The sequence below is a fragment of the Crotalus tigris genome, unplaced genomic scaffold (assembly GCF_016545835.1).
Source record: "Crotalus tigris isolate CLP2741 ecotype Arizona unplaced genomic scaffold, ASM1654583v1 scf7180000020815.588926, whole genome shotgun sequence".
Taxonomy (NCBI): Eukaryota; Metazoa; Chordata; class Lepidosauria; order Squamata; family Viperidae; genus Crotalus; species Crotalus tigris.
The window spans coordinates 216,522-234,501 of record NW_024098197.1 but is presented as its reverse complement, the minus strand read 5'-3'; the positions used below and the strand labels follow the sequence as shown (position 1 = coordinate 234,501).

General features: G+C 40.5%; 1 protein-coding gene across 1 annotated transcript in view; it reads right to left on the bottom strand.

The window, feature by feature from the left end:
* Window positions 1–7,286: 7,286 nt before the first annotated feature.
* ATP12A (ATPase H+/K+ transporting non-gastric alpha2 subunit) overlaps window positions 7,287–17,980 on the bottom strand; it is a 31,200-nt gene continuing 20,506 nt past the window's right edge. Inside the window, exons 15-23 of the mRNA XM_039368524.1 lie at window positions 17,612–17,762; window positions 15,566–15,734; window positions 13,978–14,132; window positions 12,537–12,660; window positions 12,165–12,310; window positions 9,956–10,089; window positions 9,391–9,492; window positions 9,080–9,171; window positions 7,287–7,754 (exon numbers count right to left, since the gene is read on the bottom strand). Of these exons, the coding sequence (XP_039224458.1) occupies window positions 7,726–7,754; window positions 9,080–9,171; window positions 9,391–9,492; window positions 9,956–10,089; window positions 12,165–12,310; window positions 12,537–12,660; window positions 13,978–14,132; window positions 15,566–15,734; window positions 17,612–17,762 (1,102 nt within the window). The 3' untranslated portion in view covers window positions 7,287–7,725. The remainder of the gene's footprint in view (window positions 7,755–9,079; window positions 9,172–9,390; window positions 9,493–9,955; window positions 10,090–12,164; window positions 12,311–12,536; window positions 12,661–13,977; window positions 14,133–15,565; window positions 15,735–17,611; window positions 17,763–17,980) is intronic.

Genomic DNA, 17,980 nt, shown 5'->3' with positions numbered 1-17,980 from the left:
AAAAGCCAGCTCGGTGAGTTTGAGCCAACCTACAGGAGACTGTGAGTTCTAGTTTTGCTTTAGGCATGAGAGCTGACTGGGTGACTCTGGGCTAATCATTCACCTCACTGGGTTGTTGTTATAGGGAGAGGAAGGAGCATTAGGTATATTCACTGCCTTGAGTTATTTGTAAAAATAATAAAGGCAGGATACAAATAAAAAACAAATAAGTAGGAGGGATGTCCATCCAAGTTGCAAGATTTCTATTACTGTAACCTTATAATAAAAGCAGTTTTAGTATTCATAACTTTGGTATTCAGATCTGGTCAACCTCGGGGATATCAGCCTCTGCAACTAACCATGTTTTGCAAAGCCAGTTAACTGAGTTCAAACACTAAGCCAAAATCAAACCAAATAAGCTCTGCTTTAGTTTTGCACCATTATCTGAACCCAGCCGTTGTGGGATATATTATTGCCAATATGTCTAGATTGTTTTCTTTTAAAGAAAGAAGAGAATACATTTGCAGAAGAATCCAAGGTTACCTTTCTAATATCTCCAGTTAGAAGGATAAAGCTCAGTGTACAATGAGAAACACATTTTTTTTCCTGAAGATGTAGGCAAATTACTGGCCATTAGACTAACCCGGTATTTCTCAGTCTTGGCACTTTTAAGATGCGTGGACTTCAACTTCCAGAATCCACCAGTCAGCATGGTGGCTGGGGAATTTTGAGAACTGATGTCCACGCATCTTAAAGGAACCAAGATTGAGAAACATTGGATTACTCAATCAAGTCAACACGGGAAAACATTTCATGTGTATGAATATTCAGTACTAGGAAAGAATATATATATATATATATATATTGGATCTTCATTACTTCCTGAAACCTGTAACCACAGGAGGTGAAGGGTGCAGGTCAGACATTGGCCTGGAATCTGGGCTTGTTATTGTCCATCAAGCAGCCTCTGAGAGCAGTTGTGTCAGCAAGTGTCACCATAGCTTTTGAATGGGGTTACGTCAGTGTGCCACTCTTATTTTTTGTAGTTCAGTGCCATTTGGCTAGACGTGGAGTCTAGCAGGTTTTCCATTTTAAGTATTTAGGTATTCAATTTCAGAATACTGGTGCTTGGACTAAACATCGAACCCAGGTGCTGAATTCGGCCTCCTGTAGCCATCAGCAGATTATAAGATTCTTTTTTACCCAAGGAGGCCAGTTTATTCCTTCTGCTCTGCGTATATATAAAGCCAAAACCCTGGCCCAAACTCTTTATGGAATTCCCATATGGATACAAGGCTTCAAAGATTGTATTGAAAGAACCCAGGCTGTTTTTCTTAGGAAACTTCTGGGCTTTCCTCTCTGTGTTGGATTTGCTTCGATGTACCTGGAACTGGGCATTCGTTCAGTCGAATGCATGGCGTGGATTAACACCTTTAAATGGTGGTTTCGGGTGCTCTTTTCGGCAGCCCCTGGTAGCTACCTCTCCCTGGTGTTTGCTGACTCTCATACCTCTCGTTGGGAGAGGGAGCTGACGAAGAAACTCCACTTGCTAGGTTTTATGGGGGATGCTCTGGGAGATTATGGTCTCAAGGACGCCCAGTTTAGGGTAGTCCAACGGTTTGTGGACATAGATTTGCAATATTTAAGAGCCAGAGCCAACAAAACCTGCTCCCCATTGATCTTCAGCCATTCTAATAATTATGGATTGAGGATGGCTTCATATTTCTATATTCTAACCATCCCCAAGTATAGAAGAGTCTTTTCCCTAGACCATTTCAATGTCTTGCCCTCAGCACTACTCCATGGGCGATTCAAGAGGCTCCTGTTTAGTGAGCGACTATGCCCCTGTGATAGGGCTGAAGTTGAAACTGTGGAGCATGTCTTATCATCCTGCCCTATGTATAACACAGCCAGAATTAAACTATTACCTCTCCTTGGAATTGATCCCTCTGGTTCTAATGTTAGTAATTTGGTCTTATATTGTCTAGCGGATGGCTCTTCCTATATTACTTCTCAGGTTTCTAAATTTCTTTTAAGAGCTGTAACTATCAGAGGAGAACGTTGTAATTCCCTCTACCAAGGCTTAGGTGTTAACTGTGATAGTATTTTTCTTTTGTTGCACTTGTATTTTGGTCTGTGACTGCAAATAAAAAATTATTATTATTAGACGTGGAGTCACTGGATTAAGTAAATCGTTTCCAGCTTAGTATAGTGGAACAGATTATACTATCTTTACCTGTGGTTTGTTAAAGGTGAGTATCTGGCTACTAAAGGCTTAATGTTCTGTAAGGATTGCTCTGTACATTATTTTGGAAAAGCTTGTGTGTGGTTTTAATTTGATCTTCTTCCCTTGAGGTGATATCTCAATGCTTCAGAACTTGGGGCCTTCCAGATGGAGATTAACAGGCTCCCTCCATCATGTCTCTAACTATCTTCTACCTGCAATTTGCTTTTCGTGTAAAACAGAACCATTTCTGAAAAAGAGACTCAGCAGCTTCAGATCTGGTTAATGTCTGGACAGCGGCAAACCACAAATTTCACAGATGAAAGCTAGTGTCGGATGTTATAAAAGAAACATATCCAGAAGAAGGCTTGTGATGCAAATCGGTTTTATATTGCTGTCAAAAAATATTATACGGTGTCTTTGCATTTACTTCTTCAGTCTGGATACTCCTATTTCAAGTATTCATGGTGTTAAACCTTGGCCTGTAGCTGCTAATTCAAAATGCATTCTATTTGGTTCAACTCTGCAAATAGGAATATATATTTCCTTGTTAACATTTTCATAGAGGAGTTTGGAACTGATACCAAGAGAAGTGTCAATCAAATTTCAAGTAACAATCCAACTTGATTGGACTTGATTGCTTGTAAATTCCTTAGAAATTCTTTACAGGGCCAGAAAAAGAAATATATTTTAGATGAAACTCTATCCGAGGTTTCAATATTGCTTTGATTTTCCTCCAGTGGGGGAAAAAAATAACCTGTCTCTGTTTTGTTCCGATCAGAGCAGATTAAATAAGTCCACATGGCTGTGATGAAAGAGATAAGGCACATTTTTTCCAATGTGAAATATTTGCAGACAAGTGTGTGTGAGAAAGAGGACACACCGTGTTCTTCGTTCATTCCTTTCGAAGAATGTGTTTCTATTTTGTTGGCATGGCTTGGGAACAGAAAGCATCAGATAACTTCACACTTCATTTTGAAAACTCTTGTGTTGAGCAATCGCCAAAAGTATGTCAAAGAGTACTCCAGAATTAACAATATGGAGTGCAGTAGATGTATTCATGAACATGCACCCTAAACACTATTAAGTGGGAGTGATTATTATAGCCTTATGTGAACTTGGGCTCAAGGCTATGGAGAGGAATTACTTTATTCTCAAGTTCATGACCTGCTTGTAGTTAGTTTTGTTTAAATGACAGTGACTTTTGGATTATATACCTGAGAATTCAATAGACCGGTAGGGCCCTTGGTGCTCTCTGAGCTTGGTTGTTTTCTTGCAGACATTTCATTACCAAACTAGGTAACATCATCAGCGCACATCAGATGATGTTACCTGGTTGGATAACGAAACCTCTGCAAGGAAACCAGCAAGCTAAGAGAGCACCAAGGATCCCACAATACAAACTAGAAGTGGTCGTGAGTTGGCCAATGGTCTCTGCGTTCCTTCCAACGCTGATAATTTGTGGGTCACATTTTACTTAACCTTCATAACCGTAAAAACCCTATAGAGAAAACAGAACCATTATAAAAAGTGAAAGTGCGGGATGGAAACTCGAGTAAAACATAAGCAATAAAAATACGCACAACAGGTTAGACTGGTCTGGCTGCTGCCAGCTCAGCCTGGTACAAATTTAACTTTGCAAGCTCAGAAAAGGTAGCTTCTGAGATTTGAATAGAATAGAGCTGGAAGGGACCTTGGAGGTCTTTTAGTCCAGCCTCCTGCTCAAGCAGAAGAATCTATACCATTTCAGACAAGTGAATGTCTAGTCTCTTCTTAAAAACATCCAGTGCTGGAGCGCCCACGATTTCCAGAGGCAAGCTGTTCCACTGGTTGATTGTCCTCACTGTCAGGAAGTTTCTCCTTAATTCCAGGTTGTTTCTCTCCTTGATTAGTTTCCAACATTGTCTTGCCCTCTGGTGCTTTGGAGAATAGTTTGACGCCCTCTTCTTTGTGGCAGCCCCTCAAATGATCATTACTATTGATCACTGATCAACCAAGTATTGCTGTTGTCCTTTCCAATCCATTTCCAATAACCACAATTCAAACAATTGTCTTCTGAGGCTGTGGGAGGCTTGGAGACATCTAACTGTAGGAGATTGGAGGAAAAGGCTTACGCGGACAAGTCTTTGCATGCTGATAAATAGAGGTGGGTCTCTTTCAAAAGGTTTCTGAGTTGATGTGGCTATTTTAGATCTCTAGTAATAAATCATGGTGGAGCTGCCAAGTTGAGCTGCCAAGTCGAAAGACCTGCCAAAGAGTTTGTTCTTTTAAAGCAGCAATGCAACGTTAAATAAAAACAATTAAGCAATAAGGAAAAAGAAAACAAACAATTAGGTCTCTCTCTCATTTCCCCTTGCATCACAAACCACAAATATTGTTTTGTCCCAGCCAGGCTACCTGTCCAGATTGTTTCGGGAATGTCCTTGAGCAGGCAGTCCTCAAACTTACAACCACAACAGAGGCAAACATTTCCATTGCTAAGTGAGACGTTTGTCAAGTGAGTTTTGACCCATTTTACGACCTTCCTCGCTACGGCTGTTCAGTGAATCACCGCAGATGTCAAGGTAGCAACACAGTTGTTAAGTGAACCCAGCTTCCCCATGGACTTTGCTTGTCAAATGGTCACAAAAGGGGATCACGTGACCCCAGGACACTGCAACCGTCATAACTATGAATCGGTTGCCAAGCGTTTGAATTTTGATCACATGACCCACGGGGATGCCGCAAGGGTCGTAAGTGTGAAAAATGGTCATAAGTCGCTTTTTTCAGTGACATAACTTTGAACGGTCACTAAATGAACTGTTGTAAATCGAGGACTCTCTGTACTATCCTGGGCATTTGACCATTTCTTGGACAGGTGGAGAATAAACAAGTTAATTGTACATATACTTTTTTTTTAATTGCTGCATTTCTGCGTTGTTGCTATCCAGGTGGTCCTCAAGTTACAACCATTCGTTTAGTGACTGCTCAGAGTTAAAACGGTACTGGAAAAAAGTGACTTTCATCCCCAGGGTCATGTGATCAAAATCCGGGCGCTTGGCCTGCCTTTATGATGGGACAGATGATGGCTAATTGCGACTTGCTCAGCTGGCTTCTGGAAAGCAAAGTCAATGGAGGAAGCCAGATCTGCTTAACAACGGTGTGATTCCCTTAATAACCAGAGCAAAAAGGTCGCAAAATTGGGCATGACTCACTTAACAATCAACTCGCTTAGTGACAGCTGTATTTTGAGAAGTCTTATGTGCTGAACAAATTTTTTTATGATATATTCTAGGATAACGTAGGCTCTTCAGACATTGAGCCAACTTGTTACTTGTTACTTTCGCATTCAGATCTCCGCATGAGCTTAGCGTGGGAGTCTCCAACCAATCTCAAAAACTAAGCAGGGTTAGATCATGTCCGTACTTGCATGGGAAGCCCCTAGGACAGGGGTCTCCAACCCCTGGTCCATGGACCAGTACTGGGCTGAGGCATGCCAGCAACCAGTCTGCACAAACAAGCAAAGCCCCATCCATGGGATGCAGGCAGCACACAAAACCACGCACTCTCGGGGAACCGATCCCTGTTGCCCAAAAGGTTGGGGACCTCTGCCTTAGGAAATGCAGGACTGTAGACTAGACCCTAAAGAAGGAACAGCAAACCACGCTGAGATCCTTATCCGGAGAAATACATGGATAACATCTTCAAGAACTTACGTTTGTTATGATGGAGACTGGACTTGCTCATGTTAACTGAACATAATCCTAAGGACCAAATTTATTAGGAAGAGAATTTCCATATTTTATTACAGCAGACGGTTGGCTGATGTGCAACATTCATAACAAGACATATTTACCGTGCACTAATTAAAAAGTTTGTGTGTTTTGTTTTTTTTATCATAGGCAGTTAGGTAGAGTTGCAGTCTTGGCAGTGATGATAGTTTTCTGCATCTGTACAAGAAATCTGACTTTCTTTGGGTGAGTCATTTGAGCACAGATATTTAGCACTTCTTTTTCTGAGGATGCTAAATGTAGGAAAACACCCCCTTCCCAGGTGCCACCTTTGGCATTTGGTAAGATCCACCACAAGAGGTAAATAGGCTTTCAGGAAGTAGAGGCTGGAGCCCTCTATACTGGAGACGTTGATTTTGCATGTGGTATTTCATTTTTTTTTTTTTACGTACGAAGTTCAGATAGAAAAGGAATTGGTAAATATATTAAAATAAAATGGTCAATTCATTTCCTTTCTATTGCTAGCAAGATCCATGAACATTAATTTTCTGCATCAATGTAATTGCACAGGGATATTTAGGTGTGAATTTAAATGGACTCCAGAAGATGGTAGAGGACAGGAAGACCTGGAGGAACGTTGTCCATGGGGTCGCGATGGGTCGGACATGACTTCGCAATTAACAACAACAACATTTAGGTGAGGAAAGTTATGCTTATGCATTCTGCTAAACTGCACAAAAACTATAGTGTGGTTTAATGTGTGAGCCCTCCATCACTGAAGGCTTTTAAGAAGAGATACTAAACAGTCACTTGTCTGAAATGGTATAGGTTCTCCTGCTTGAGCAGGGGGCTGGACTAGAAGACCTCCAAGGTCCCTTCCAGCTCTACTCTATTCTAACCCTGTCATGGGTTTGTAAAACACACATTATAAATCAGGTTGCTACAGCTTCCTTAACTAACCATGTTTGAAATAAATCATATATTAGCATGTTGTACAAACCTTTTCATTGCCATCTAGTGCACACATACATGCTCATATACTCACTTACACACACAGTATACAGTATCTTATGCCTTGAACCCACAAAGCCTTACAGATTTTTAGTTCGAGTTATCTTTCACTTTGAAATAGTGATAATAAACCTGATGTCTTGTTAAAGATGAAAGTAGGGGGGAAATTAAAAAAAGAATGACTCCGGATAGCAATTTGCTCAACCAAGTGCCCTTCGAATAAGTTGGAATTGCATCACCCACATATTGTCGATCCAAAAAGCCAACAGATTCTTCCACAGGACCAATTAGCTCCCTTGAACGTCAGCTTTGCATCAGCTTCTGCCAACTGTTAAAGAACCAGGTATGACAAAAACAGAGGCTTTCTATAAAAAGACTTTTATTATGAAACTATATTTATACACTGCAATCCATGGCCACACAATGTGATCGACACCTGCTAGCTTTCACTTGAATTGCTGCAGAAGATGCCATTGTCACACTGAACAACAAAAACACAACTGTGAAGAAACCTAGTGCAAGTCAAGGGTCACCCCTTGCTGTCACAGGAAGAACAAATCTTTGGTTTCTTTTGTTCTATATACAAGAGACTTCAGACTTTGTACATATCGGGCAATAAAAATAGGAAATATTCAAGTTGGTAATCCCAGGTTAATTCTTTTACAGTACAGTTGAGTTTCCGGTCCCGTTCCTTCTTTCTTTCCTTCCTGGGAGAAGATCCTACTACCCTAAGTTATTGCACAAACACAATTTCTAAGGAGCTGCCCAAAAAAGGCCACTGACTTATGCTGTCCATCACTCTCAGTAGTACATGTTTTTATCCCACCAGCCTGTAGTCAAAGGAGAAAAAAATAGGAAGAAATAAATATTTTTTCTAATAAGAAGCAGGTTGGCTGGCATAATGAATGCTATTAATAGGAGAAAATATTTGCACCTCAGATTGTTTTCTTGCAGACATTTCATGACCCAGCTAGGTAACTTCATCAATGCTAAAAGAGAATGGGGTTTGCTCTCCGTATATATACAGAGATGATATTAACTAGTTGGGTGATAAAATGTCTGCAAGAAAACAACCAAGTTCAGAGAGCACCAGGGACCCCACTGAATGCTATTAATCAGATTTCCTTGGTCATAAAGATAGTTATGGGGTATCTTCTCTCTCTCTTTTTCCCAAATGTACACAGACCCAAAACCTGGATGCATCTGATTTCAAGGATTCAAAAAGGTATCTCTACTGTTGTTCCAGAAGACAGGACTCTGTAAACGGGTCCAATGTTTTGAGAAAGCAACAAACCTCGGCTCTTAAGACCTTGTGTAACCCTGATGGCTTCCAATGAGAGTCCTACCACCGTCATCAAGTTGTAATAAAATTGTAACATTACATGCAGCAGAAGGGAAGTACCGAGTTTAATGTCTTCTATTAATTGGTTGAAATTCAGCCTAACCTAGTTTTGGGCCTGGCTACATCCATTTCTTTGTTTTGACCACTTTGTGCTACTTTTGACCATCTGAATATCAACTAAAGACGTACTGTGGCCTTTAGGAGGTACCAGACTAAGAGTAATTTGACAGTAACTCTAGGATATGTTCAGGACTTCTTGGTTGATCATTTTAGTCAAATGCCTGTCAACCATCTAGTTGGGTTTTCATTTATATCCCTTCATTGAGTAGGGGGTGACACTTGATGGCCTCAATGAGCTATGCCGGACCTGGTGTTCTGATGCAAAAAAAATATTTTCCTATCCAAATCTCTTTATTCAGGTGGGATTAGAAAACAACTATGACATCAATCTTGGAGCCTGGACAGGACTATCTAATCAGGGCAACCAGAAATGCACAGTTTTAAATTCCATTGAAACGACAACTATGAAACTATAATTGGCTAACTTACTGTTTCATGCTGCCTTTGGCTTCTTTCCAAACCAATGAACCTTTTATTAGAATGGGAAGTGGAGCCAAGTCTACTGGCTTGCAATTCCCAGTGCCAAGGGAAAAAAAAATCCTGACCTGAAGGAACCTCTTACATCTTTTTTGGGCAAGGGCAATATTGCTTGTGATAATGAGCATTTAATTGAAATTGCAGGTTCAGTAATGTTGGCTTGGATTGGAATAGGTATGAAAATTTAAATTGTGCATGAAATGCTACCCCACTTACTTCCTGGATATCGTCTAATGAATAACTTGCGCATTTCATCATAGACCCATATCAAGATGGCGTTTGGCACGGCGACGAACCAGTACTGAAACCTGGAAAAGAGAAGGTTGGGTGGGAACTGGGAATTAAAGTTCAATACATCTCATGGGTACAAGCTTGAAAAAGCAGGTACGATATTATATTACAATCACAGCAACCTGTAATTTTGATGTTGTTAGCCACCCGGAGTCACCATGAGACAGTTAGGGCAGGCCATATAAATTTGTTTAATTGATTAATTAATTAGCCTAACTTCAAGAAGCTAAACTTACCGAAGAGGGGTGAAATTCAAAGCATTGACACTTCCAAAACCGTAACAGAGAATCAAAGCTATTGCTAGCTGTGAAAATATACCAATCCAGATTACTTTGTTCCTGCAAAATAAATAAATACATCTAAGAATAATCACATTATTCATTGATAGTATCAATAGACGGTTCACATGCAGATGTCACTATACACACATATGTGGTTGTTGTGGGCAGGAAGAGTTTAAGAAATCCATGCTTGAGCTCCTAGATATGGTTTCTCTCTGTGTTGATGCATTTCCTTGTAGGCCACAAAGCTCCTCAGTTTTGATTTTAAGTACTATATATTTCTAGTTATTCAGGATCACATTCTTGAGGTGCTCCTAATCCAAATTTGAATCTTATGATTCAGTCATGGGTAGCGACGCTAGCACTGCATCTCCCAAGGCTTTCTTGAGCCCAAGTTTGAGTTCTGAAATTATTTGGACAACTTTGTGATTTTGTTTTTCTATGGTTCTGAGAGGACAACCAAAAGTGAGGAGCAAAGAGCTTGTTCTAAAACTTGGAAACCCACGGAATCAACACCAACCTGAAAAGTCCTTGTTGGAAAATGGAGTTCCTTCTGGTCTTCCTGATGATTAAATCCGCCACTTGTTGAATGGTGATGCTGATGAAAAAGGCCGTGTAGCCATTGAACTGCAAGTATTTCCGTTGCTCAAAGGTCTGCAGAACATGGAGAAAGAAGAAACATTAAATGGCTGAGCTCAAGAAAGACTTTCATAGGAAACGGTGGTCTAGGATAGAGAATGATTCTTGCTAAACTGTGGCTAGTTGTTTAGCAGGTGCTTCAGCATCTCTGCCTCCCATAGTTTTGAAATTGCAGCTGGTGGACAAGAGCCAAACTGGGATATTTATTGAGTATTCATTGAGCGACAGCTTTGTATATATCATCTTAAAATAGATGATGCCACAGTACAGAAAACACTGCAATGTGAAATAGTACAAGTGTCTTTGTATAACTGTATAATAAGTAGCATATATAAAGTGGGATGGGTCCATTGCTTCTGAACCAAGAAAGATCAAGGGTATAGCTATTTTTTTCTTTATCAGTGATGTACGGTGCCTTTATAATGTACCTTCTAAACTGGTAGCTGCACTGAGAAAAGGAATCCATTTGATCTTTCCTGGAATTTGGTGGTTGACCTCAAGACTTACACTCGTACTATCTCAGTAACTGGATTAGAGAGATTCCTATAAAATGAATCACTGGAACTATTTTTAGATGTTCTACCCAATATATCCTATATTACTAGACAATATAAGAATGCCATTTCTGTGTTTGGGCTGAACAGCGTACAGTGAACACTTCTAATCTGAAATCTGATCTCAAGAGCTGCGGAATCAGGTCTGGGCTTCAGGTCTGGCCATACCAGCAATTCAGTCTCTTAACATTAATTGCTACATATTGTGGGCAAACATGCAACCAATGGGAAAGGATGTGAGACGGATTAGCCAGTGGCTGCTGAAGGAAGCAGAAATCACCAGTTTCAGGAACAAGGATGGGTGGCAATGTGATAACACACAAAGCTATTTCCAAAATGTACCAAGAAGAGACATTGCAAGAACCTGTTAGTAGATCATCTGCTTTAGAGTGGGTCAACTGGCAGAATTTTGCATACAATGTCATTCCACACCTGGGGTAGTTTACTGATTAATGTTACTTAACTCTAAACTGATACGATATAATGGACGAAATGGATAGGTTTTTACATAAGTGGCCCAGGGCTTTCTCATTTTGTCTGTTATGGAGGTATGTATTTGTCAAATCTTGTCAAAGCTCAGAAGGTAAAGTGGGGACGGGTTGAACCAGGTTAGGACATGGGTGAAAGACTATGAGGAAGTCTCAAGGCTTTAGGCTAGGTTGGGTAATCAAAAAAATTATCTTGAAAGAAGACAATGCCAAAATACTTCCAGAGTCTAAGGAAGAAAACTATGAGGTTACCAGAAGTCAACTTCAAAGAGACTAGGACTTTAAAAAAATACAATTACTGTATTTTAATGGATTTAGCACTGAACAAATTATTGAAGAGCCGAGGTGGCGCAGCAGTTAGGGTGCAGTACTGCAGGCCACTTTAGCTGACTGTGTTCAGCAGGTCAGCGGTTCAAATCTCACCGGCTCAAGGTTGACTCAGCCTTCCATCCTTCCGGGGTAGGTAAAATGAGGACCCAGATTGTTGGGGGCAATGTAAATATATATATACATTGCTTACTGGTGTACACCGCTTAGAGAGTGCTTGCACTTAAAGCGGTATATAAGTCTCATAAATAAATAAATAAATTACCCTTGCCATACCTATAGCTATTGGGGTGGGGGGAGGTTTGAATCAATGTTAGCTAATGACAACTGCCTGGACTAGTCCTTGCTGTCTTCTTGACATCATTGTTGGAAGAAGTTTATCTTTGCTTTCTTCATCCCATAAGTGCTTTTCCAAAAGGCAACTGGACTTTCTTGTTTGTTTTTTTTTCTGTCGAAAACATTCAGTTCTTCAGAGGCTTCTTGGATGAGAAGCCAAACATTCTCAAGGAAAGAAACCGAAGACAGTCCAGTTGCCTCTTGAAAAAGCAGCTTTGGGACAACCATGACCTGGATGACTTCCTACAGTTAAGAACTGGCCCCAAATCACCAGCTGGATTTGGGGCTGAGGTGGGAAACAATTAAGTGGAAGCTCCTGGACTGGTCTTTGTCTTTTGCTCAGCATAACTGATGCCTTCAATGAAAGAAATTTGCAACACTCTACCCATTCTTGTCCATAGCTGTCGGGCAAGTCAGCCAAATATTCCTGTTCCCATGGAACTCGGATACGGAGAAGAGATTGAGGAAGCCAGCCTTGCTCAGCATAAACAGTGAAATAGGTCAACAAGGCCCCAATGCTTTGGAGTATGCCTGCAAGAGAGAAGAAAGGAATGGCTTTTTTTTTACAGGAGAAGAAAGCTGATGAAAAAAGAATGGAAGAATGTCTACTACATTGCTTTCTCTGGAGACATTTGGATCTCAGTTAGCAGGATCCTGAAGTTGGTTGTTAAAGATGAGAAATACTCTCCATGTTCACCCACAAAGATCCACCCAAGCGCCTACTCATTCTTCTCTGGTAAGAATTTCCCTATCATACCGATTTGCAAGTAGGAGTAGACTACAAGCTCCTGGTTGACCAATCGGTCTCTTTTTTTGTGCCTCGGTTTCCTCTTCATGATGTCACTCTCCGCTTTCTCATAGGCCAGTGCAACAGAAGGAATCTGTAAGGGGAAAGACAAATTGTTGAGACCACTCATATGTTGGATTGATCTGCTTATCTCTCGTGCTCGCTGTACACAAAAAGAAAGTAGTCATGGCAACAAAGTCTACCCTACAATACCCCAGTCAAGGAACTACCCACTCAGTAAACACCAGCCTAATCGGGAAACCACCAAGAACACTCCCATTGACACTGACAGGGCAAGCCACTAGTATATAAACAGAAAGAAAATCCCACTGGCTTCTATAATTGATAATGTTACCTCCCTGGGTCATGAAACATTTGTAAGAAAATCACCAAGCTCAAAGAGCACCAAGGACCCCACAAGACTATCCTAGCTTTCTCCAACTTAATTCCCTAGAATGTACTGAGTCACTTGTTTTGCGAGATGGCTGGCTATATAAATTTGACAAATAAATAAATATCAGTACTGCAGCAGTAAGATGTCTCTTTGGCTATTGCTGGGAAAAATGGTTCAGGATTAAGATGTAATCTGTGAATCAGCCCCTTTGATCTCAGGGGGATTTAAATGAAGTTTGTACTGTCATTGGCAGTTAAATGAGAGCTTCTTTCATTAGGCATTCCCTCTGCCTATTTTTTTTTAAAAGCATTAGCAAGAAACAGGGGAAGATAACTATGAGTTTCATTTTAAGCTTGATGGCACAGTGGTGCTACAGTGGTTAGAATGCAGTATTGCAGGCTAATTCTGCCATCTGCCAGCAGTTCGATCATGACAGGCTCAAGGTTGACTCAGCCTTCCATCCTTCCGAAGTCGTTAAAATGAGGACCTAGATCTCAACCTTTTTAATGCCGCGACCCCCAACCGGTCATAAGTCGAGGACTACTCAACCGGTCGTAAGTCGAGGACTACTCAACTGGTGCAGCACCGTTTGCAGAATGGGACTTTTGGCGGGCTCAGCAGGGCAGAGACAGCCTGGACAATTCCTATTGGCTTTTGAAAGCCAATAGAATTAGACTCTATTCAAGAGAGTCTATTCTATTGGCTTTCAAAAGCCAATAGAATAAAAGGGAGTAGCACAGCTAAGGAAAAGAGAGAAAAAAATGGTGGACTGCGTTGTTTGGCGACCCCCGTGAAATGGTCGTTCGACCCCAAATGGGGTCCCGACCCACAGGTTGAGAACCACTGACCTAGATTGTTAGGGGCAAATATATTAACTCTGTGAAATTGCTTAGAGAGGGCTCTAAAGCACTATGCAGAGGCATCTAAGTGCTATTGCTATTGCTATTCCTACAAAGGTTTGAGTGAACATGCATATGAGAAAGAGGAAACGTTGTCTTTCAGAAGTGATGAACTCACAATATCTGTGCCCAGGTCAATAAAGAGGATGGTGATGGTGCCAATAGGGAGGGGTATGCTGGAAATGATGTAAATCAGGAACGGACACAGCTCGGCGATGTTTTTGGTCAATGTGTAGGCAATCGTTTTCTTCAAGTTGTCAAAGATCAGGCGGCCTATAGTAGAGAAGATCAAAAAGATCATTGACAGCTGGCTGAATATGGCAGGCCACCTTCTGAAATCTACCATTTCTTTATCAGTTTAATCTGAACATTGTTGGTGGTTGCATCTGCTAGAACACAACACCAAGCAGGCTCATGCTTCTCTGAGTGCTGTTATTTGCACTGGAAAAAAAAAATCAGCTTTTCAGCGATATTTCCAGGACTAAGTCATTAGTGTTTTCAATATGTCTTTCTCTTTGAAACCACAAAAAGGGTAGATCTCATCTGTGGACAACTTCAGACATCTACCCCAGAGGCGATGTTCTCAATATCGCATTCATTTCATGGACAACAGTGAATCAAATGTTACAAAATGAAACCAATCCCTGCAACATCTACTGCTATCATATGAAAGTATATTATAATTATAATACAATAATATAATATAGTTGAGTAACAGACCACAAAACTCTAGAAAATGAATGAATGAATGAATGAATGGAATTTGAAATAAACTGGACTCAGTTTGGCCATGGCTAGGGCATAAGGCAAGTTAAAACCCAACAAGCCTGGATGCAGGATGTTGTCAATCAAATGGTGGCAATGATGGGCATAAAATTGTCTATACATATTTCCATAGGAAATCATTTCTACATATGTCCAGCCTGCTCTCAGATAGCAGGGGGTTGGACTAGATGACCTCCAAGGTCCCTTCCAACTTTATTAGTATTATTATTATCGATCATCGCACAGTCAGCCAGATGTTCAGACTGGATTTGGCATTTTGTCTACCTATCGAGTCCTTACCCAGGACCTGGGATAGGCAGATGTGGATGTTTGATGGTATTACAGATATCGTCGTAGGATGGCAGCAGTTCTTAATAAGGCCGCCTTTTGCAATTGACTAATAGCAAATTTGTCAATGCCAATGGTGTTCAAGTGGTGCGCCAGTTGTTTTGGGATTGCACGCAAGGAGCCTATTACTATTGGTACTATCCTTGCTTGCTTTTGCCACAGTCTTTCTATTTCTATTTGTAGGTCTTTGTATTTTGTTATCTTCTCCAGTTCTTTCTCTTCTATTCTGCTGTCTCCAGGCACTGCCACGTCCACTATCCAGACTTTTTTGTCTTTCTTATCGACAATTGTTAAGTCTGGGGTGTTATGTTGCAGGTGCTTGTCTGTTTGAATTCTGAAGTCCCAGAGCAGTTTAATTTTATCATTTTCTATGACTTTCTCTATTTTATGATCCCACCAGTTTTTGCTTACAGGCAAATGATATTTATTATTATTATTATTATTATTATTATTACTATTATTATTATTACTATTATTATTATATCTGAATTCCACGATCCGTACAGCTTTAGCTCTGAAGTCCCCCTCTTTATATGTATACCAATGGATCACACCATGTGGCTAAAGTTCGAACTGTGGCCTGCTCATCTTACCTTCTTCAACTCCAGTAACAATGGATGCAAAGTTATCATCCAGCAAGACCATATCCGCTGCATTCTTAGCTGCATCGGAGCCAGCAATCCCCATTGCAATCCCAATATCTGCTTTCTTCAAAGCTGGTGAATCATTGACTCCATCACCGGTTACAGCAACTACGGCTCCCTGGAGAACACAGATTGAAGATTATGATATACACTACGGATATCCAACCATGGCAACTTTAAGACATGTGTAACTTCCATTCCCAGAATTCCCCAGCCAAAATTAAAGTCCACAAGTCTTAAAGTTGCCAAGCTTGGACACCTTTGATGTATAGTTCCAAGTTCTTCTCTAGCTTGAGTCCTGTTGTGTTGGTATTTGTGATTTGAGATCTGTGGATAAATATTATGAAGAACAATTACACTATCAAAAATGGAACTATTCTGCTATGGGGATGGCCAGAAGAATTACCATTACCATTCAAAAAGGTCTAATCTTCTGCAACAGTTGTTGGTATGCATGGTGTGTCAACAGTTGAACTCAATTTTTTTTTTCCTTGACCCAAAGATAAGGAAGAATGCTTTAAAAAAAAAGTCAGATATTTTGGGGACTTGTTTTCATTAGAAAAAATTAAATATGTCTATCATTCCATCCTGAGACAGAACTGGAACAATTAAGTGAATTTTGCTCATTCCAAGCAATTGATGCCTGATCCTGCTGTAGGCAGTTTGGAAAGCAAAGCCTTTGTATCAATTCTACTAACATTTCAAAGAGTTACACCCGAAGGAAGTGGTTATACTTTCTGGAATGAAGCTAAACTTTGATTCTTGCTTTGCCTTTTACAAGTAGAAAATAACATAATTTGGGGGGGCGTGTTTTGTCATTTTTTCTGGAGTTGATTCATGCAAGGCAAAAATAAATGAGAGAGAGAGAGAGAGAGAGAGAGAGAGAGAGAGAGAGAGAGAGAGAGAGAGAGAGAGAGAGAGAGAGAGAGAGAGAGAGAGAGAGAGAATATGCATTTCATTCTAAGAGCCTTAACTGGTTCACTTAGCTGAGTTCTGTTTATATAGCATTTTATTGAGCAGTCAACCCAAAGTTTATGGCAGCTGTGTAATACCAGGGGGAAAAGATCTGAATATCAATCAATCAATTAGAATAGAGCTGGAAGGGACCTTGGAAGTCTTCTAGTCCAGCTCCCTGCTCTAACAGGAGACCCTATAACATTTCAGACAAGTGACTGTCCAGTCTCTTCTTAAAAACCTCCACTGATGGAGCACCCACAACTTCTGAAGGCAATCTGTTCTACTGGTTAATTGTTCTCACTGTCAGGAAATTTCTCCTTAATTCTAGGTTGCTTCTCTTCTTGATTAGTCTCCATCCATTGCTTCTTGTCCTGCCTTCTGGTGCTTTGGAAAATAGGTTGACCCCCTCCTCTTTGTGGCAGCCTCTCAAATAATTCAGGTTTAAAGGTATCAAGGAAGCCCTGTGGATTTTAGTTTCTGAATGGGATCATACAACGTGAGACTGGCATTTGTTTCTTGTTAATATGAAATTAAAGATTACGTTCAGCTCCAGACAGAGACCTATACATGACGTGGTAATAAGTTGCAATGGAAGACCATTGAGAGTATTGTGAGCTGAAGAAGAGAGAAGGTCTTAGATGGAAACTGATGCAGAGAATCCCATTTGGAAAGCAACCATACGTTTGACACTGCCATAAATTACACAGTGTCCAACAGTTTAGAGGATGGCGCCACTAAATGCAAACAAAATGTGTACAACAGACTCTTTGGCTTTCCCAGAGCTAAATGCTTCTTTGGATGTAGTTAGTAGCAAAATAAGAAGAGTGGATCTTTCAGAACAAGAAGTCAAAGAACAAAACTAAGTGAGCATCACTGAACAAACCAGCATAGATGAAGCAAGCTTGATCTTATTTGTCTACTGTCTACTTATCTGTCTAGTCTAATTTGTTCCCTTTGGATTAGAATTCATCTGCTGAGAAACGTTCACAGTGGCGCAATTTGCTTCTCCTCAAAATAGGGTTCTTCATTTCTTCTTACCTGTCTTTGACAGCCCTCCACGATGATCAGCTTTTGCTGGGGCGAAGTGCGGGCGAAGACAATCTCTGAATGGTGGATTAGGATGTCGTCCAATTGTTCTGTAGTCATATCCTTCAGCTCCATGCCATTAATAACAGCTGCTTTGGCCTCTCTGCAAAGCCAGACATAAGGGTAAAGCATTTAGTGGTCAGCATAGGATGGTAAGCAACAATGTGGCTTGTTTAGTTCTGTCTTGGAATTCTATGTAAGTATATCAAACATCACAGTTTGCAAAAACGTGGCTTAATGTTATTTGTAAGCAACATTCTGTTAATGTAACCTTGCAATAAGGTTAGGGATAGTACTTCTGGGTGTGCTTGTTGTCTGGAC